The sequence below is a fragment of the Perna viridis genome, chromosome 14 (genome assembly GCF_037379345.1).
Source record: "Perna viridis isolate PV_CMFRI_1.1 ecotype Kerala chromosome 14, ASM3737934v1, whole genome shotgun sequence".
Classification (NCBI taxonomy): Eukaryota; Metazoa; Mollusca; class Bivalvia; order Mytilida; family Mytilidae; genus Perna; species Perna viridis.
In genome coordinates, this window is record NC_142458.1 from 4355115 (window position 1) to 4378512 (window position 23398).

Consider the following 23398-nt stretch of genomic DNA (forward strand, 5'->3'; position numbering starts at 1 on the left):
AATATCCACGTTCACAGAACTCAGGCAGGAATTTTTGCTTAGGTCAGTCTGTATTAAATTTTCTTTGTTGTTTCTTTATTTTAGTTGACTGGATGACATAGCTATGAATAAATCATCTAGTGATGATAAACTAAAGAGGACATCACAGGTTCAAACTAAAGATTTAGGTGCACAATCTAAAGGCCTAAATGTGAAAAGACAAACTTTAAACCATCGAAGACAAAAGACATCTACACCCCATACTCATAGCAAGAAAATTGTATCATTAACTCCAGAGATAGATAAATTTTCCTTTATTAAATCACTTCAGTTGATAAACAGTGATGGGTCAACTGATGAGGAAAAGACAGATTCTGGTAACAGTGAAAAGAAAGATTTTGATGATGATCAAAGTTTGTTCACAGACAGCAACTTATCAATAGAGGAGTATTATTGGAAGGGGCCATTTCAAAACACATCTGTTCATGATATGGAATGTATAAGTAATAAATCTTTTGCCACAAAACCATCAAGAAAACACAAAGAAGTCATATCAATTAAATCATGTCCATCAAAGAAATCTCAGAAGAAAACAAAGGAGAATTCAGAAGTACATGTAGAGATGGATGAGTCTCCATTGAGGAGAAGTCAGAGGACAACAAAGGAGATTTCAGAAGGAGAGATAGTTGATTCTCCATTGAAGAGAAGTCAGAAGAAAAACAGTAAAAATGTTTTTGATATTATGAAGTTTGCAGCATGTAAACAAAACCAATCAAATGAGAAAACTAAAGGTAGAAAAAAACAATGTGAAAAATTAAACACTCAACAGACTCTGGGTTCAGCTGAAAAGTCAGAACAAGAATCAGGCCATGTGCCAAGGAAAAGAAGGAGAATAAACCTGAAAGATAGTGATGATCCTAAGAGTGATTTCACTGATACAGCTTCAGATATTGAGGTTGTTACGGTCTCCAAAGATAGTGTGACTTTCTCTAAACCTAAAAGAAGAAAGAAGATTTCAAAACCTTGTAAAGATGAAGATGAACATCGTACAAAGTGTACTCCTTATATGACTTCAAAACCCTGTGGAGGTAAAAATAAACATAAAACAAAATGTACTCCTCCTAAAAAAGGCTTTGATTCTAGTGATTCCTATTCTACCTCATCTGAAAAAAGACGTAAAACTTTGTACTCATTCAAAGAAAAGTTTTCAGAAGAAATTGACAGTAACCATAGTGTTGATGACATTACAGAAACTTGGATGGAAATTGGTGACCATCTAGCAAGTATTGCTCAAAGTTTAAAGGGTGATGGTGAAAAGTCTGGTCAGATTAGTGATAAAAAGGACAATGAAAATAAGGCAAAAACAATTAAGAAAAATAATAACCAGTTATCCTTGTCAAGTTCAGATAGATCAAATCAAAAATCAAACAATGAAATACAAAGATTACCATCTCCTCTATCAATGAAATTTAGGAAAAGTCCCAATTCTGGACAGAAATCAGTGAAGAAAACACTCTCTGAAATTTTACCCAAACCACCTAGAGGCAAAGCAAAACGGAAATTGATCGAAGAGAAATGTGATGAAGATTCCTTTGAAGATACTGAAAAAGACAAAAATGGAAACTGTAACACAAACACTGAAAATATGAATAGACTAGAAAGCAACATTGAATCGACTATAGAAAGTGTGGCAAGTATGACTGATTCTGTTCTCAGTACGTACAATTATTCTATCGATGGTTCAAGCATAACAGATTCCAATAAGTCTGGAAAGAAAAGTAGACATACAACCAAATGGAAACAAAATGATCAGAAAAACAATGACTTGTCAAATGATGAGATCACTAAGTCCATCACTTCAGTAGTAAGTCCATGTTTACCTGACGTTTCCATGGTAACTAGTGTCCCTGATTGCCAAGAAGAGGAAGCTGACAGTATAAATGAAGAACCACGAGAATGCATTGAACCAACCACAGTAGATGAAAATAGTATGTGTTTGTTTATTTCTCGTAATATTGATTAGCAAATGAGGAGTATAAACAATATATGAGAGCCAATGAATGAAACATTAACGTGTATTATTTGTAAAATAAAGAAACAGGGTGGAAATGTCTTTAGTTTGACGGGTTGGACTATATTTCTGACGAGATTTAACCTATATGTACGTGTAAAGCCAGTTGATTTTTTAACTTTATTTGATAGAACAGAAGTTTAAGTAAGGTAAAAAATTATTTTGTGTAATAATATATCTCCCAAAATAGAGATTTCACATTTGAAATGATTGGAAGTTAAGAAAAAGAAATTTGATTATTTGTTATGTGTCATGTAACTTGTATGATTTATTTTAGGTACCACCAGCAGCTCACTCAGATCAAAAAGAACAAGAAGAAGTGCTGTCGGTCTTATGGACTTTGTTCAACCACTGAAACCAAAAAGAAAAGTTAAGACAAAGCAAACACCAAAGAAGGAATCAAAAACTGAAAACGAGGTATAAAATCCAATTATAAAGGATCAAATAGAAAGAATCACTAGTACATATTTGTTAACTGTTGGAGCAGTTCATGTGGGAGATTCTACCCCATTGGAACAGTTCATGTAGGAGATTCTCCTCTTCCGAACAGTTCAGGTGTGAGATTCTTCCCCATTGGAAATGTTCATGTGGGAGATTCTTCCCTATTGGAACAGTTCATGTTGGAGATTCTTCCCTATTGGAACAGTTCATGTGGGAGATTCTTCCCTATTGGAACAGTTCATGTTGGAGATTCTTCCCTATTGGAACAGTTCATGTGGGAGATTCTTCCCTATTCGAACAGTTCATGTGGGTAATTTTCCCCATTGGTGCAGTTCATATGGGAGATTATCCTCTGTTGACACTCTTATGTGGGAGATCCTCTCCCATTGGAACAGTTCATGTGGGAAATTCTGGCCCATTGGAACAGTTCTTGTGGGAGATTATTCCCCATTAGAACAGTTTATGTTGGAGATTCTTCCCCATTGGAACAGTTCATGTGGGAAATTCTCTCCATTGGAATGGTTCATGTTGGAGATTCTTCAACAATGACACTGTGTCTTGTGAGAGATTTTTACGTAAAAGCAATTTTTGGTGTAAAAATTCTATTATTTAGTATTTTCACAGAAAGTGAACCTTTTTTACCCTTAAATCTCCCAAAAATTGTAATAATTTATGTGGGAGTTTCTAATTTTTTCATTGAATTTGTGGGAGGGTTAACAGGTATGTCAGTGATTCTATCTGACAGATCATATGATACTTCCTATCAGTATGACAGGGACCAGATCTGACAGATCATGTGATACTTCCTGTCAATATCACAGAGACCCAATCTGACAGATCATCTGGAACTTCCTGTCTGTATGGCAGGGACCCAATCTGACAGGTTATATGATACTTCCTGCCACTATGACAGGGACCAGATCTGACTTGTCATGTGATATGTTCTGTCGGTATGGCCAGGTCCTGATCTTACAGATCATGTGATACTTCCTGTAAGTACATTGTATGTCAGGAACCAGATCTGACAGATCTTGTTTGGGGTTACACTGGTATAAAGCACTTGTTGTGGTATTTCTGATATTTATATATGAATAAGATATACAAATAAGACAAAAATAATGCTTGTCAAAGGAATAAAATGGGGTATTTTGAACCATCTTTGTCTGAAGTGGGTATTTTGAACCATCTTTGCCTGAAGTGGGTGTTTATAACCATCTTTGTCTGAAGTGCCTGTGTAATTTTTCGGTGTTATGTTGAAATATTTAATGATTTAAGTGAAATATCTGTAATAAGAACTTATTAATTGTTAATATAAGGATAGAAATGCATATTGTTAACTAATTTGATCTGCATGTTTTACCAGGATGGAGAATATAAATGTAAGAGATGTGGATCAAACTATAAAGCATTAAATCACCTGAAACAACATCTAATGACTAGCCATAATGCTTTAGTAAGTACATTACTGCTCATAAGTATTATTTTAGCAAGTACAATACATTCAGTTTTTTTTCCTATGTTAGAAAGTCCTTAAATAAAAAATCTGACAATAAAATATAATTTCAAATACCTTGTACCAAAAATATTAAAATCCCTCAAAGTTTAATGTATTATTGAGGAAGGTAAATAAAAAATATTGAATGCAAATATAAGATATCAAAGAGGATTGTTCTATGGACAAAACACATTAGAGAATCTATCAACAGAACAAACAACAAGAAAGACAAAAAAATTAGAATACACACAGAGAAGAGCAGCATAAATCACTCATTTGGTGTTCTTGTAGTACAAATATCTCCTGTTTATTGTAAACAAAAACTGAGCTGTTATGGATAAGACATCGTAAGTTACATGGTTATACCATAAGAGACAAGACAGACCTATCAACAAAAATTACTGAGGATGATTAATATGAAAAAGAACATTTACCTGCAAAGAAGTTTTCATTGTCACTGATTTTGCTGATTGTTGTTTTATTGTTATTATGCTTTGAATAGAAACCTTCATGACATTATGCAGCAGTAAGGTGGTTGCTGTAGGTATAATGATATATTGCAAGGGCTCTTCTGGAATTAGAGAAACAGAGTCCTACACTGCTGGCAGTTGACTATCATATTTCACATTGAAATTTCTTATAATAACCTTGAAATTTAGTAGTTTAGCTATCTTAAATGTTGAAATATGATATTCAACTGCTTGCCAGGCAAGGTTCTATATGATTTATCAAAATTATCTGTAAGATTTAAATGAGATTGAGAAATAGTTTGCCTTCAGAAGCTAAGCTCATGATAATGACAGAAAACCATCAAAATTAATTTCATATTATATACATGTACATTGAAATGTTAACCTGAAATTGAATTTCATGTTTTTTAGTGGGATAAGGATTGTCCAGAGGGCTTGACTGATTGGAGATCCTTGACAACTATTATAAAGAAGATTGGTAAACTGAATTGTCCTCAGTGTGGTAAAGAGATCAGATATATGCATTATTACAAGAAACATGTTCAGTGGTGTGGTCGGGAGGTAAGGCATTGTTAAAGCTTAAAAGATTGGAATTACAGATAATTGTACTTAGTACTCACAATTACGTTTAATTTTAGGGCAGGATAAGACGAGCAATGGATATAAAAATTTATTCAATTGATTGATTAGTTGTTTGGGTTTAACGCCTGAGCAGCAATAGTTCAGGTATATTCAGGTGATGAACATGAAATGGATGATAAAATGAACATGAAATGATGATGAAATAAAAAATGGGATGGGACACAAGGATACTAGTAATGGGGTGAACAAATTTGATTGCCAGTGGAAGTAGGGTAGGGTCAGGCAATTTAGCGTCCTGTTGCAGAGCCCAATGATTCTTACTCTGAGAAAATACCATAGAAAGGTTATTTAACATGCGAAGAATGTGCCATCTTTCCCAACACGTTGCACCACTTTGGTTTGAGATCAGGTTTTCCGTATTATGGCCTGACAAACCCAGTACTATAACCTGCCAGCGTTACCCCATTCCACCACCTGTGGCACACAACCCAGTTGCTCTGTGGGCAGAGTGCCTTAGCCCCGGCTAGAGTTCTGAGCACTATTTAGTCACCTTTTACGACAAGCTTAGGGCTATTGCAGGGCATAAGAATTTATTCAAAATGACAATCCTAATTAATTATGATAACAGAATTCATTGAGTAAATATCTATGAGATAAAAGAGCCTTTAATGTGAGGTGACCATGTGCCAACTTATGTTACTACAAATCATCATGTCGGCTTGATTCTTAATTTTTTTAGACTAATTGTACATGACGAAGAAGTTTGTCGTTTGGCAAGTATCTGATTTAGGAGAAGCATGAAACTTTAGTTTTAAAAATATTCTCTAAAACATTACAGCACGAGAAATTTTTCTGTGACTTGTGTCAGAAGTATATAATGGTGATGTGGGAACATGAACATAACCTGATGCATATTAGAAAAGATAAGATGGAGGAAATGGACCGAGAGACTGAGACAAGTTTGGCCGAGAAAGAAGAAAGTTCAGAAGAGGTGTCTACTGATAAAAGGAGATTTGCAGCCAGAAGGTATGTAACTATAAAACAAAAGGGGTTGATAAAATGAATGATGTAATCAAGTTCAAATTTTATTTCTTTTAGATGATTTTTTGCAGTTGTATAATCTTTTGATATGAAACATGTAAAAGGCTGGTTCTCTGTCTTTTTTCATGATTTGCAGATATTGAATTGATATTTTTGTTGTATAACTGATATTATGAGTCCTAACCCATTTTTCAAGAATTTTTGCATAATACCTAAGCCTCCTACTGGAATACTCCTTCATTGAAACTTCATTCACAAAGGGCAAAGAAGTTATTGTTAGCTACATGTATAGGTTGTAATTATGATGCTACATGCTTTCACTTACAGGGCAGATAATAATAGGATAATTAATTGGAAAGAGTGAATAACCAAAATATTATCATGAGTGCAGAAGAATGCCTAGATTTAACAAAAGTGTGGAACTTGTTACGCACTGGAGTTAAATCCTCAAGTGTTCTTGACACGACGAGTGATAATATTGTGGTTATTCACGATAAACAATTGATTATCCTACTTATTATATAGATTTTCTTCATTATTTGGCATATTTTCAATATGAATTTTGAATTCTGTGATTGGCGGATTGATATCAAAGTTGTGATGTTTTGGCAGCAGAAAGCATGAGAGTGAAATTACCAAATTTATATCACAGTGTGAATTATCAAAATTTATTACCCTGAGAACATTCCATAAAACACTGCTATCTATATAATGAATTATTATAAACTATAAATGGAAGCTGTAATTGTCATATGTTTATATACACTTTTAAGACCTATTATGGTCCATCTGTCCATTCTTTGTTCACACTTTGCACAATAATTCAATAACACCGATTTTTGTGAAACTTTGGTGAATTGTTTCTTTGCATTGATGTGTGCTCCATTTGAATCTTATAAAGTTCCATTTTTCTTAATGGGACCTTATTGGTACAAAAATGGGGTGATTTTCAGTTTTTAAACTTTTAACTCATAAATACTTCCACCAAGTGCCATGACAACATGAATTGTTTATTTCTTTTGATCTAGGATTTTGATTTTTTTTATTCTCATACCCTACAGGTACTGAAACAAATATTCTTAGATCTATAGAAAGCACTTCGTCCATCTGTCTGTTTGTCTGTTCATGTTACATGTATTTTTTTTTTAAATCTTATTGTAAGTATTTAAGTTATTTGCCAGTTTAAAATTTTCAAATGTTTTTTTTATCCATTCTGGGTAAAATATAATCATGTGTCATACAATTAATCACAATTAAAATTCTGAGCTGTATCAAGCTGGAATTTTATGAACATATTTGCATCATTTGTACAGGGTTCAACCTCTGACGGCGTATCTAGCTGAGCTCTGTGAAGCATTTTATTTATTAATTTTGGAATATTGATCTTCTGTTTACTTTACAGAGCAGAGAAGTTATTGATGGCTATAAGTCGTAGTTATGATGGTCAAATTGTGGATGTGACCTCAGATGATAATGATCCTGATGCTAAAGTTGAACCCGAATCTTCAGAAGAAGAGGAATATAATGATGATGATGAAGAAGAAATCATTGGAGATTTTATTGATGAAGATGAGAAAGAGGAGATGAGAGTAGCTCATGATAGTAAGTTACAGAATATTAAGAATCTAAAAATGTTGAGCATGCAATATAGAGAAATATCAGACACACAAGGATAAGATTTCAATTTCTCTAACCAGGCTGTGCTATGTTAGAAAACATTGAAATCTTACCTGATGGTGTCTGAAATTTCCCAGTCTCTGCTGACTCAGAGAACATTTGAAATGTTACCTGAGGGTGTCTGAAATTTCCCAGTCTCTGCTGACTCAGAGAACATTGAAATGTTACCTGAGGGTGTCTGAAATTTCCCAGTCTTTTAAAATAATTTTGGTGATTAGTATGCTTTGCTTGTCACAATCTCTGGGTATTCATTAGACATCGTAAAACATTTAATTGTGACATCACAAACTTTGCACATTTTATCATACCTTCGGTTGAGATAAGGAAATCTCAAATGGCTTATAATAGGTATGTACTTGTTTCAAAAGTGAGAAAATTCTTTCTTGCATAAGAAATTATTTTTTTCATATTATTTTTTTCATATTATTACCTCATGAAAGACGCTGAAAATCAAATTATAATATTTTCCAGTTGAGTATTTGCAACTTGAATAATAAATGTAATAAACAAAGTTTAAAACTTTCTCACTTCATATCATACCAACTGATGCCCTAAATCTGTCAACTTGACAAGGATCATTACAGAATACCTTAAGGAGGTAGACCTAGAGTAAGGTACACAACTCTTACAAATCATTGTAACGTTTATATAATTCAGCATTTTACATCAATCTCATTTAAGCATAAAAGTAACTTGGACTGATTTCATTCTGTTTCAAATGAAAGCTTGATATGCTTTGGTGAAATTAAATATGATACAAACATATCACTGATTTCAAGAGTAATGTCTCTTACCCTAGGTTGTCCTCCTGAAGTGTTTTCCAATGCAACAAAAGAGTGTGAACATCTGATAGATATTGAAAGATGTAGTGTCTTTTAATCTTTTTTTTTTTGTGCCATTATTTTTATATCTTCATAGTATTCATAACACAGTCATTACTCTGTACTAGGGGCAGATCCAGAATTTATTAAAAGGGGTATGGGTTCTTATCTAGAAATTGTTTTGTTTTATATTTGATAGATGTAAGTACTTCATGTCATTTTGGGTATTAGAAGTCTTTTCTAAGCTAAATATTACTCTAATTCTTACACTGTTTTTCAATTTGTATTTGAAGGTAAGCATTTGTACACTGGTATCCACTTTGTAAACAATTTTCACAAGAATCTGGAGAATTGTAAACAAATAGATCGATACAACAATGTTCAGTTTCCACACTTTTGTCCAAGGGTGCCAGATTGGAACCCACTTGCTGAGGCGTAAGTACACAGTTCCCACAGTTTTGTACATAGGTGCCAGATTGAAACCCACTAGCTGAAGAGTAAGTACAAGGTTCACACAATCTTGTCCAGTGGTGGCAGAATCGAACCCATTCTCTAAGGAGTAAATTCATAAAGACAGAAGTTTTGTATGAAGTGTACTTAATGGTAAAAGTTAACATCCTTGTAATGGAATGATATGATTTTAGAACAAAATTGATTTTTTTTGACAAGCAAATTTAAAACTGGCTGGCTGAAGCATTGTGACTTAAATGTATGAGATTTTTAACAATATGATACCTTATTATCTCCATACTATGATTCCTAACAAAGTGAACCAAATCTCTAACTATCCAACTCCAATTCTAATCTAATTCTACCAGGTAATTGTAGAAAATATTATAATTATTTTCTCCCTTCCACTATTGAATTATAGAATATACTATCAAATGATATTACAGGGATGACTTTCTTCCATTTTTTAGCAGATTTCCGCTATTTCAAATCCAAATTTTACTGTTACAGTTCTTTTTTTATTGCATATTTACTTACGATTTTGCCAGTTTCGGCTTTGTTTGTTGACCTTGTAAAATCATCCCTGATATTAAGACTTCACCATTAGTGAAAATCTTCAAAACTCATATTGAAAATGAGATAATGAAAACAACAATATATTGCTCCTTGAGTTTCTACTGTAGTCACTGATAAAAATATCAGGAGATGCATTGTTTGAACTTAGGCATTTTTCACAAAAACTTAATCTAAGGGTTTGTCCACAACTTCTTAAGGACTTGCAGGATTGTTATGAAACTCAATGAAGTGTATAGAGTACCATATGGAGATGTGCATATTGTCAGGAATTAGTCATATTCTGTTATTGTGTTGTCAACAAAAAATAGCACTGATTGCTGTTTGGAGTTGGATGTTTTAGAAATGGCAGCAAATTGTGTGCAGAAAGTTTATTGTCTGTCCACCATAAAAATTGTGTCCAATATGAATCATATGTTCATGTTGGTCCCCAAATGTACAGGATTCAACAGGTTGTGGGAAGCATTAAGTCCTGTTAGGGGCAATTTCTAGTTTTAAACTAAATATCACTGAATAGTTACTACTTTTTTAAAATTAACAAAATAAAGTGAAATTTCAATAAAAATATGTTTTACCAGATTTTATTAATAGTAATTTGTGAATAGTAACTGATGATAATGCCCAGAAAAAGACTAGAATCCTATAGACTGATACACACTTTATTATTTCAGTGAAAGTCAGGGTTACCTTCCTTGTACAGAAGTTAGTCCAGAATTCTGTATAAAAACACAAAAACAACAGGGCTTCATTATGGATAGAGCACAACTGAAAATGTTTGAATCAAAATGTTTTAAAGGTTTGTTTATTCTCTGTTATTAAGTGATTAGATTTGTAAAAATCAGGCAAAATTGAAGAATAATGAAAAAACACATTAATTTTACAATGTTTTTGGTCTATTGAAGATGAGATGACAGTTTGTTTGTCTTTGAAGTGTCGGAGGGTGTAGAAAAGCAAGTTTAACGTTTCGATAGAATGATATGAGGGAAAAGTGACTTGTCTCCCTTTGAAGATTAAGTTGCAGTGCATTTCGTAATGTTTATACCTCGAATAACCAATACTTGAAGAAAAATGAATATCATTTCTTCATTTTAGATATATTTTTTATAATATTTCATGGAATAACTTATGTGTGATTCATCCACTGCCTGACTCTTACAGAGAATACACTTAATTATTAACTACACTTTCACTGTAGCAATAAATGTCATAATCCCTTTCCATATCTTCAGGTCTACCATAGGAATATGGTCTCATAACCCCTGTCAAGCTGATCAATTAAATTGCAGTATTACCAGGCATATATTGCTCCAACAGAATATTTTAATATATATGTAATCTCTGTTATTATGTGAACAGTGGTTATTGAAAGTGGATATCTTTTTTTCAGCAACTTAAAAATACTTTCAAAGTATTGCAGGCTATAAAAAGTTGATACTCTTTAACATACTGTATTTTCAGAAAGCAGTGTCTTTTTTGTTGGAGGTCCAGTGTGGGGTTTAGCCTGGTGCCCTATGCCACAACAGACCAGGAACCAGTCACAATATCTTGCCATTTCTTGTCACTTGGACATGGACTTGGTGCATCTGGTTACTGACACAAAAGAGGAACCAAACATGATACAGATATGGAACATTGGTAAACTAAACCAGTCTTTGTAAGTACACTGTTTTTACTAGCTTTGCCAGGAGAAAGCTACTGTGTTTGGGAAACTTACTGGTCTGATTTGGGTCACACTTGACATGTTTGATAAGCCTCGTTTATAAAAAACATTAAATTACATTAACTATTTAAAGACTCCATTGGTCAGGAATTGAAAATATGACAAAGATGTAGAATTTTGACCAAAGACATCGTGTAATTTTTGCCTTCTTATCTATGAAATATGTTTGACGGCATCTGTAGATAAAATTAATATGGTGACCCTATGAAAATTCAATATCAATAGAAAGGTTTTCTTATGTAGATGAATTTGTGATTTAAAGAGTAATCAAGGGAACCAAGGTTATAGCGGTAATCAAAAGAATGCAATCCAAGGACAAAGACCAGACATACACAACAAAGAACATAAAGTAACTAAAATCATACATACAAAGTAACAAAAGTAAATGAGCAACTCGGACTCCACTAAAAACTGGGAGCATGGACCAGGAGCACTGGTAGGGTAAGTGTCCTCTGCTTTTCTAGAAACACCCGCCGAGTTGCTCATAAAATGTCAAGTCCAGGGTAGACAAACCAGGGAAGGAAAATTATGACCCGTTGAATAAATCAGTTCTCATGGTAATGACCATAAAACTTCTGTAGTGATGACTTCAATCTTGTAGCAACGTAACCTTGTTCCAGAAGCCTATTTGTTAGAGTTATAGCGTGATACAGATAGTCTGCGTAGTTATGGCAAGTGTATTATATAGGTTATTATAAGATCCAATACAATACTGTAATATTCTTGTCGCTGTAATATGTGTTTACCTTGCCCAAAGTTAGGGGCCCCGTGCAGGTCCGGGTGTTAAAAGAATAGGCCTGCAGCAGCGCTAAGCTTGTCATAAAAGGCGACTAAATAGTGCTCAGAAACCTAGCCGGGGGGCTAGGCGCTCTGCCCACAGAGCAACTGGGATGTGTGCCCCAGGTGGTGGAATGGGGTACCCCTAGTGTGTTACATGCTGGGGTTGTCAGGCTATAATACGGAAAACCTGACCGCAAACCATAGTGGTGCACCGTGTTGGGAAAGATGCCACATTCCTCGCATGTTAAAGAACCCTGCTGTGGTATTCGATAGGAGTAGGAACCTTTGCGCTCCGCCACAGGAGGCTAAATTGCCCGACCTTACCCATCCCCCTTTTTCCAGTGGCAATCAAAATTTGTCGACCCTATTATCCTTGTGACCCATCCTTTTTTTCATTTCATGTTCATTTTATCATCCATTTCATGTTCATTGTCTGAATATAGCTGAAATATTGCTGCTCGGACGTTAAACCCCAACAAACAAACAAACAAACCAAAGTTAAGGTACTGTATTGTTGATTTCAGACAAAGTTTACCTTGCCCAAAGTTAGGGTACTGTATTGTTGATTTCAGACAAAGTTTACCTTGCCCAAAGTTAGAGTACTGTATTGTTGATTTCAGACAAAGTTTATCTTGCTCATAGTAAGAGTATTGTGTTGTTGATTTTAGACAAAGTTTACCTTGCCGAAAGTTAGAGTACTGTATTGTTGATTTCAGACAAAGTTTACCTTGCCCAAAATTAGAGTACTGTATTGTTGATTTCAGACAAAGTTTACCTTGCTCATAGTTAGAGTATTGTATTGTTAATTTCAGACAAAGTTTACCTTGCCCAAAGTTAGAGTTCTGTATTGCCCATGACTATGGTGTAGTTAGACAGATGGTGTGGTGTCCCTACAGATGCTGGCAGTCTACAAACCAAACTATTGTAAGTCTACTACTTCAATCCAGTATCTTGTCTATGATGGTTAGTCATACAAATGAAATCTTGTAAATGGACCTTAGCTATGCTTTGGTTTAGATAGAATTTTTTGGCAATCAACTGCATGTTGAAATTTAAAAGTGGTTTAATTTTCAGGAAGAAGATAGAATCAGACAGATAGGATTACTGGCTATAGCTTGTGGTGATGGCTCAATTAGAATATTCAGGTATAAAACTTCATGTTTATTTTCCTGTAAACATAGTTACTTTTTACACGAAGTAATCATGGATTTGTTTTTTTTGTCTGTAGGATGTTCTGTTTATCTTAGGGATGTTATGTTTGTCTGTGGGGTGTTATGTATGTCTTAGATATATGAGAATAGAATGTTTACAGGAAAGTAGAACCACAAAGTTCCATTCCTTTCATTAAAAAGTTAAGGTTGAATTTTAGGGTTTGAAAATTAGAAAATAAGCATTTTCTAAAACTATATATATAGTATGATATAAATTGCTTATTTCTTGACCAAATTTTTGGGAAAAACTATCATTCTTTTACTTTCAATGTTCCTTGATATGCTGAATCTGACTCTGTATTCAGAATTTTTATTAAGGAATTGTAAATTTCTTTAACAACATTTTTATGTTCACTACTTTAAAATCATTCATCTTTTCATTGGTCTGTCTGTTTGTCAGTCAGTTAATCCTTTTGTACAAGTTTTATTCTGCATTATCTCTATAATGGCTGAATGGAATTTCATGAAACATTCACACATTCTTTGTCACATGATGTCATTGTGCTTTTCCATCAGTAATTTCATTGTTGCTTAACATAATATGTATATGATATATTTCAATCCCATGGAGTTAAATATGTATAGATATATTTTATGTTCGTCATCTAAGTTTGATTATGTTTCAGTATTCCTGCTCCCGATCAGCTGACCAATAATGATGGTAAAACACCCTATGTATATCAGCCGACACCTGAGGTAACACTAGTAGGTCATAAAGTACGCAGAGGTAAACTACCTGGCTGTATTACATTGTCATGGTCTGGAGTGGATGGGAGATATCTGTTAGGAGGCTTTGGTGATGGTAAGTTTAACATAGAACCTTAATGACTAAGAAAGGTGTTTGGTGGTGGTAGGTTTAACTTAAAAGTTTGATGAATGAAATAAGGAGTTTGGTGTTGGTAAGTTTAACTTAGAAGTTGGATGACTAGGATATGGAGTAATGTAAGGTTGAACTTAGTTAAGTTACTAAGATAAGGAGTTTGGTGATGGCAGGTAAAATGTGAGGACTTATGTGATGGTAGTTTAAACATAAGGAGTTTGGTGATATTACGTTAAACTTCAGCAGTATGGTAATGTTAGGTTAAACTGAAATAACTTTGCCCATTATGTCTAATTATTTTTAGGTATTATCAGGTCTGAGTTCAAATAGGTCATGTCGAGTCAGGTAATATTTATTTAAAATGTTGGTACACAATATTAACAATAAGCAAAAGCTTTAGAAACTAACATAAATACATGAATAAGCTTATTGTTTAACCTAATATCACCAAACTCCTTATGTTTAAACTTGCAAATTGGGGATATATAGATAGGGTGTGCATCTGTCCTCCCGCCCTCCCTTCCATTACACAGGGGGGACTCATCTCTTATTCATTACTCCTCCTATACCACTGAATGGAATTGAATGAAACTTTCACATAATCATTATACATGTCCCCATTGTGCACCTCCCATTTTAGATTTTGATACAAAACAGTTTGAAGATCAAATGGTGCATGTTTTCAAATGGAGGGGGGTGGGGGTATCAAATCAGTGAGCATTATTCACAGCTTTTCTAGTTATACATGAAATGATAATGTTTTACTTTAATTTCAGCAGATCATTTAGAAAAAGTGGAGATCTTCCATTTAGAATTTTGATAGACTAAGGTTTCTCTGTAATGTTAAGTTGTGTTAAAAGATGGATAGGAAATGGTTACTTATCTACACTGCTTGTATTTTTTCTGTTTCAGGTTCAGTTAGAATCTGGGATCTACAGACTACTTCATCACTTCTTAGAATTCAAACTCCTGACCAAGGTCTTTTACTGTTACCCTTTAGAACATTTATACCTCATTCTAAACCAGTCACATGTGTCACCTGGTGCCCTCATAGTTCCAAGTATTTTATGACTACCAGTCTTGACAGATATATGAAGATATGGAGTATAGATAATTTGGTATTGCCATTGACATCAGCAAAATCCTCTTCCCTAACAACAGGAGATTGGCCATCCAATGTACAGAGTGTTATTTATTCTGATGATGATGTATATGTGTGAGTTGGTGTGGATACATACACACATGTTACTACGTAGTTATGACAATGTCATTGAAATATACAGTATTGGTCAATATAAATATTTGGTCTGTGGTAATTGATTTTCTACAGTTTTCATATTTTCAGCATTGAGTAGAAAATAAAATCTCATGAAACTATGTATTACATTTGCTCCATGCAAAATAAGAGGTTTTTATATCCCACTCAATGACTATTGGAATCACTACGTAATTTCTATCATTCTGTCAATCCCTCCAATTATAGTATCAATTATCTAGACTCCCTATTAATGGATTGATTTCAAATCTGGTATGTGATTTAATATATGTTTGAACTTATATTCTAAGTGATTTTGGTTGCCCTCCGAATATCAACTTCCTGTTTTCACTGGGGTAAAGCGGATGACCGTAATGGCCGAAATTGTAATCCCAAGATAGAGAAAGGATATTTGGTTAAGAATAAATTTCTTTCATTAAGTTGTATATTCTAGTTATTCAACAAAATAAGTATGACAGATAGTCATATGGTGTTATGGTCGTCCGCTTTACCCCAATGGTTTTGTTGGACTGATGAGTAGTAGTATATATAGCATTACATCACATGTAACTTAATGTTAGATTCTCAAGTCATTATCATCATGTTCACTGTGTTTGTTTGTTTGTTTGTTGGGGTTTAATGTCCGAGCAGCAATATTTCAGCTATATTCAGACGATGAACATGAAACTGATGATAAATGAACATGAAATGATGATGAAATGAAAAAGGGATGGGACACAAGGATAATGGGATCGACAAATTTTGATTGCCACTGGAAATAGGGAGAGGTGGGTAGGGTTGGGCAATTTAGCCTCCTGTGGCGGAGCCCTATGGTTCCTACTCCGGGAGAATACCACAGTAGGGTTTTCACGTGCAAGGAACGTGGCATCTTTCCCAACACGGTGCACTACTATGGTTTGCGGTCAGGTTTTCCGTATTATAGCCTGACAACCCCAGCATGTTACACACCAGGGGTACCCCATTCCACCACCTGGGGCACACATCCCAGTTGCTCTGTTGGCAGAGCGCCCTAGCCCCTGGCTAGGGTTCTCGCACCACTATGGTTTGCGGTCAGGTTTTCCGTATTATAGCCTGACAACCCCAGCATGTAACAAGCCAGGGGTACCCCATTGCACCACCTGGGGCACACATCCCAGTTGCTCTGTGGGCAGAGCGCCCTAGCCCCCAGCTAGGGCTCTGAGCACTATTTAGTCGCCTTTTACGACAAGCTTAGCACTGCTGCAGGCCTATTCTTTTAACACCCAGACCTGCACGGAGCTGTTCACTGCAACATAACATATATATATTATATTGAATAAACAACATAGTTTTTATAGGGTAAGTTAGGGATAATAAGCCAGATGTCTCTATTACATCCTTCAAGTAAGTTTTTCTACATCAATGTTATTTTGTTACAGACCACAGAAAGTCCACATCCGTATCCAGTCATATGGTGACCTCATGAACAGAAACAGAGCTATTAATTCTCCACTTCAAAGTTTTATCAATGGAGTCTGGGTAAGTTAGCAGCGGTCTATTAGTGGAGTCTGGGTAGGTCAGCACTGGTATATCAATGGAGTCTGGGTAGGTTAACACTGGTCTATCAATGGAGTCTGGGTAAGTTAGCACTGTCTATCAATGGAGTCTGGATAAGTCAGCGCTAGTCTGTCAATGGAGTCTGGGTAATTTGGCACTAGTCTATTAATGAAGTCTGGGTAGGTTTGCACTGGTCTGTCAAATGAGTCTGGGTAAGTCAGCACTCAGTTGTTTATCAGTGGAGTCTGGGAAGGTCATCACTGGTCTGTCATTGGAGTCTGGGTAATTTTGCAATGGTCTATCAGTTAAGTTGTTGAAATCACCTACACAGGCAAATGTACCACACATGATAATTATATGGTGCTTGATTCATATGATAATCATATGATGTTTAACATATGATAGGCATATGATTATCATATGTTAATTTTGGCTTGAAAACATATGACTATCATATGTTTGTGAAAAACATATGATTATTTTATGATAATCATGCGATTACCATATATAAACTGAAACATGATTATCATATTTGTATGATTCTCATGTGTGGCACATTTGCCTGTGTACAGTTTTCATTTTATATTTTTATACAGTTATGTAATTATTCCTAGCTGTAAGGAAACACCTTGGAAATCATTATTGGTTAAAGGTACTGTAAACATATTAATTTTTGCGCATAATATCGATTGAGCATGTTCACGGATTCAAAAAATGATTAGCATAATTTAGTGTTATAAATTAATTTTGCATGTACTATTTTTCGCGCTTTTTTGTCCACCGTGAAAAAAAAAATGAAAAATAGTACACGCCAAAAATTAGTACATTTTCAGTATTTCTATTAGTCAAAAGTCAATTTTAAAATGACATTAAAGCACTGCAAGTACTGCTGCTACTTTCAATCCAAAACAGGGTGTCCAAAGTATTTCACCGTATTGAAGTTATATGAATTTAGGCTTTGCCTATGAGGGACAGAGTTATTAGTGCTTAAATATCAAGTGAATTTGTAGATGTTCCTTTGTTGATAATGCGCTCCTATATTGAATGGCATTATATTGCTGCAGTATTGATGTACAGGAATATAGACTTACTAAAATACACACTGTGTCTTCATCAAATATTCACACAATCATTTCCTTATGTCATTCCTGGAGTATGTCACTTCTGACAGAACCATTTTTAACCATTCATATTTCTTAGCATCTACATTGATACTTCGTCCTGATCAATGATAATTTTACAACCAGTGTGACTTATTACAAAGCAAATGTCACAAATTTTTTGTGCATTCCTTCTTCATCACTACATTTTTTACTTCACAATACATTGCCATCTTCCCTGTCTGAATAGCTGTACAGTTTCATGATTGTCAAAGCAATGGAGTACTTGGTTATGTATAGTGTTATATTCATTGCAGGATTTATCTGTGTCTAACTGGCACTCTATGTTGCTAGGCTGTGATTTCCATGGTAACCTTGTAGCGACATATTATCCAGCAGTTCATGGTGAAAAGAAGCCACCTAAATCAAGGATGGTATGATCATTATAAAAAAAAATCAAGTCAATATTTTTTATTCAACTGTGAAAAAAATTGCCTTCCTATAATGGTATTTTGCTTGTGTTGTCTTTTTCTGGCATCTGTAGACGATTTGGTTTCCAGACATAACTTGGAACTTCACGAAATTATACCATTAGGTGCCATACCACAAAAGAAAGGCTTTATTATATTTTTAAGGTTGTCATTTGAACCTATTATCAATGAATAGGGGCAAAGAGGGGACAGAAAAAAGCATTTTCATGTTATCCAAAAAATAACTTGAGTATAAATGAACCATGAGAAAGACAGTGGTATATTTTGGGGGTTGTGATGTAAGAATTAGGTGTCAAAAAGGGGGTGAGAAGTGTTTTTATAATGTGTGGACAACATCTGGGCAGTGAATGGATCTCCTTAAAATTGTACCAGAAGGTGCAATACCATATATGATAAAGGCTGTGATTCATTTTTGGGGTTGTCAATTAAATTGTTTTGGAATTAAGGACCCAAAAGGTGTCAGAAACAAATATTTTCATTATGTATGAGCAAAAACTTCACTTAAAGTGAACGGATCTCTTTAAAATTGTACCACAAGCTGCTATTCCACAGACAGATGACTGGGATTGGTTTTTAAGGATGTGATTTTAACAAATTAGTAATTAGGGGCAAAAAAGTTGTTAGAAACAAGATTTGCATTATGTGTGGACAATGACTTGAATTCTGCTATGAGGGTCCATACCTTTAAAGGAAGGCAGGGATTACTTCCCAGGGTTGTGACTGGAACCATGTATGAATTGGTGGCCAAAAAGGGGCCACTTTGATTCTGGTCAAATTCTTTTCCTGTGAAAAAAATCTAAAAAAATTCAAAGCTGGATCAAGCTTGAATGGTGTGTCCATACTTGCACCAACTGTTCAGGGTTTGACAGGGTTATATCAAGCTGTGCCCAGCAAAACATTTGATTTATACATGACTCATGAAAAAAAAACTCAGCATTCTCATGAGACTGCAAAAAAACATTTAAAGGAGGTTAATTGGTCATGTTTAACTGTGAAATGTATACTTACCTACACAAGTTTTTTGATATATTCAAAACAATTTAAGTATAAGTCCACATAAAATTCAGACTCTGCAAATGCTAAAGGGATTCATAGTGAAGGAAACCCACCAAACGATGTTTTTTCAGTCTGATACTTTCACATAAGGATAATCATTTCTGAATTCTGCACTTTTTAGAAACTCATAAAAATCAACCAAATGATACCAAATCAAGAACGATAACTCTTACAAAGTGCCAATTTCATGTAGAATCGATATACTTTTTTATCCCAGAAGTGAAACAACCAAATGAAAATCTAAGAATGGTTATGTGATCAGTAATTGTTTCTGAACAAGAAATAAAACTGAATTCGGTGGGTTTTTGACATACATGATTAACCTCCCTCTGTCTGATTTTTTTTCAAGACTGCTACTTAAATATTTGTTTTTAAGATAGGTATGTAAGAGTACCTTTCCATGAAGAAATATCAGCAAAATAATTGAACAAAATATTTCACTTAATCACAATCAGTGTTCCCTCCCTTTTAAAAGCTCCTGTCTAAAGTTAGAATGATACCCAAGTCTACAGACAGAGGAGAAAGCTCTACTCAGAGATCACCAGTTCACCAAACAGAAACTTATCAGGAAACAGTCAATAAATACTATCTAGAATTCACACAAAATATGGTGAGTTATATATGTTATACCTTGTTTATTTGTTTTTTACTGGAAATTTTCTTTCAAGCTTACATTCATTGTAAAAGACTGAAATCATGGTTTCAATAGTTTCACTATCATCTCCATGACCTTGTGGATCATTATGCCATATTTGTTTCCACAGTGAAATACAAAAAATACTGTTCTGGTATATTGCAAATTTCAATATGCTGTACATGTATTTCAAGGCATAACCTCACATCGACAGTATTAGAATCAAAGATATAGTAAGATCTGAATTAAAAAATTAACCAATGACATTTGTCATAGATTTTCGTGTTTTTTGCTGGACAGTGGATGTATGGCGAGAAGCTTTCTAGAGCACCTTACTTCCATCTACTCTTGGGTGGGTTTGTGCTGCTCTTGTTTATTTTAGATTTTCTGTCTTTTTGTTGTTTTTCCTTTTTTATACGGACATCTGTCTAGATTTAAAATTACATTCACGAATTTTGGTGATACTTTTGTTTTTTTCTATTGATGAAAACTCCATTTAGATTTTAATAAATTTCTGCTCATTCGTTTTTGAGTAACTTTATACAAAAAATAGGGAGGTTTTATGTTTTCAGATGGTGACTCAAAACTCATGCAGCAAATTATGTCAATGAAACTTTGGTATATTGTTTATTTCACAGCGGAATTCACAGTTTTCAGACTATAACTCAGTAGTGCTTGTATCCATTTTCATGAAACTTCTATTGATGTTAGCTCTCTCTTCAATTGTTATGAATTTCTAATCTTCTGTTTTCAATTTATTGGACTTGATTCATAAAAAATTGGGGAATTCCCATAATTGCACAATAGCTTCAAAATGCTTCAAGAAATGTCTATGAAACTTTGGTGAATAGTTTGTTAGCTTTTATGACTGTTATACAAGCTTTTTTGTTTTTAAATATTTTGAGTCAAATACTTAATCAGAACCAAATTCAAAGCTGTACCAAGCTTGAATTTTGTGTCCAAATTTGTCCCTGGGTTAAACATCTGGGGGGTGGGGTCTCTTATCTTCTTAGATATTCCCTGTTTTCATTCACACATAAGTATTTTCATATAGACAACAAAATATTACAACCTTATCTTACATAACTTCGATTTATTAGCAGAAGAAATGGTAATTTTTGTGAAGTATGGGTGGTATGTTGGAAACATTTTGTCTTTCCCTCAGTCTGTCTGTGACTTTTGTCACAATTTTCTAACTCCAACTTGATGGATTGATTTTTCAAATATGTTATATGGAACATAAAGATAAAGTATACATTGTAGGCAATTTTTTGTTGCTGTCTATTATCATCTTCCTTTTTACCAGACATGATTTTTTCCCACTTTTTAGCGGAATTCCACTATTTCAAATCTGGATTTTTACATTATGATTCTTTTTTTTACTGTATATTTACTTCGGATTTTGCCAATTTCCACTTTGTTTGTAGACCTCGTAAAATCATTTCTGCTCTACCCTAAAAGAATGAAATAGAAATGAGGGTCAGTTATCAGATTTGTAAACCTATCACTTGTGTTTTCAGATGTTAGAATGAAGATTTTTGTTTATCTTTAGTTTTGTTTTTCAGACCTTAGAGAGGAGATTGCTATTTGATAATGATGATCAGAGCTTAGCACAGTTTCCTCTGAAGTCAATGCATAGGGTAAGAATATTGCATAGGAATGGAGTACTGATCTAATTGGTTTAAACATTTAAACTTGAAGTAGTCAATTTCTTTGTTTCTGACAAATAATTTAATTGTTAATTAAGTACTTAATAGACTAATATGAGACTGCTTTAACCTGTAAGAGGACATGGCTTTATGCTAGAGTGGCCTTATCCATGACAACCAGTAGTAGTAGACTTTGGATGACTTGTGTATGTGCTGGGTAGTTCCAGATACGAAACTGGCTTACTCTGCATTTAGTTTGTTTTTCTCATTTCAAACTATTCAATCATTTTGGCTGCACTAAATCAAATTACTATATCATTAGAGGAATTTCTAAACATGGTCATAGAATGTTACCAGTTATGATAAGGGCTTGATGTGGGAAAACAACATTTCCATATAAAATTTTTTTAGTTAGTTCTTGTTAAGAAATGACAAGTGAAATATAGTTGTTAAAAACTCAAGTTTATGCAAAAATAGCTGGAATATGGTACAAAATTGATCATTTTTTTCCAAATTTGCTGTGCCTGCTCCAATATAGACTCACCAAATCTTCAGGAGTTCCAATGAAATAGACAAAAACGCTTCAGAATATCAAGGTGTTACATGAGACTTCTTTGGCTCAGACCTTTGTATTTCATTTTGAATGGGTAATTTACTTCCTGGTTTTGTAAAATTTGAGAAAACCAGCTATTTTGACCAAATGATTATGACTTAACACTTTTGTTCAGCAAGTAAAAGTATGCTTTGACTCAAACAACAATTTTCAGGAAAATAATGGGGCCAATATCACCTGTAAATGTACCTCATCCTTTGTATTTATTATCATTATGAGGACTTTGTCCTCTATTTATACATGATTATTACTTTGTGCTACAGTTTTAAAGTTAAGATGGTAATTATCTACAGTCCTTTAAATCAGTATGGGTAAGGCTGTCAATGCCAATATCATATTCCTGGAGATTAAAAATACCTAGGGATAGGATGATCATAAAAATAAATTACTTATGAAATTTAATGTGAATTAGAACTAATGCTTTGATATAAAAGTGGGAGTCTAGCTTAAAAAATAATCAATAAAATTTGTCTTGACAGACATAAATGTATAATGTTGAACTGTTGGCCATCAGTATTGTAAGGGTATGGGAATTTTTTTGTAAATTTGTACAGTCGAATCTTCCCTAAAAATCACCTCAAAACCTGATTTAAACCTACAATCTATTTTACTGTAAATGCCAGAGACATACATAGCACTACAGGTATTTAAATGAGGTTGCTTAGGGGTCATTGATTTATTGATTAGTCTTGCTAATAAAGACAAATACACATTTGTATTCAAAGGAGTTATCAAATGGTGTGAAAATCTACTCAGTGATAGGCAGCAATTATTTAAATAAAGTTGAATTAAGTTAGTTAAGAGACAAAATGTCTCTGTCAGGTCAGAAAATGTTGACTCTTGTCATCACTTTCTTTTCTGAAACATAATACATTCAATATAGACATATCTATTCAAATTTAAACTTTGAACTTTGAAAATTGTAGCATTTGA

General features: G+C 34.0%; 1 protein-coding gene across 3 annotated transcripts in view; it reads left to right on the plus strand.

The window, feature by feature from the left end:
* LOC148597802 (uncharacterized) overlaps window positions 1-23398 on the plus strand; it is a 33216-nt gene that overhangs the window by 6195 nt on the left and 3623 nt on the right. For all 3 annotated transcript variants that reach the window (XM_088560579.1, XM_088560581.1, XM_088560580.1), the window contains 17 exons: window positions 85-1967; window positions 2328-2467; window positions 3855-3944; window positions 4868-5017; window positions 5877-6064; window positions 7482-7681; window positions 8871-9012; window positions 10272-10396; window positions 11059-11254; window positions 12913-13024; window positions 13175-13245; window positions 13938-14113; window positions 15044-15347; window positions 16805-16904; window positions 18340-18456; window positions 20045-20179; window positions 21769-21843. In XM_088560579.1, coding sequence (XP_088416705.1) covers window positions 104-1967; window positions 2328-2467; window positions 3855-3944; window positions 4868-5017; window positions 5877-6064; window positions 7482-7681; window positions 8871-9012; window positions 10272-10396; window positions 11059-11254; window positions 12913-13024; window positions 13175-13245; window positions 13938-14113; window positions 15044-15347; window positions 16805-16904; window positions 18340-18456; window positions 20045-20179; window positions 21769-21843 — 4185 coding nt within the window. In that variant the 5' untranslated portion in view covers window positions 85-103. The remainder of the gene's footprint in view (window positions 1-84; window positions 1968-2327; window positions 2468-3854; window positions 3945-4867; window positions 5018-5876; window positions 6065-7481; window positions 7682-8870; window positions 9013-10271; window positions 10397-11058; window positions 11255-12912; window positions 13025-13174; window positions 13246-13937; window positions 14114-15043; window positions 15348-16804; window positions 16905-18339; window positions 18457-20044; window positions 20180-21768; window positions 21844-23398) is intronic.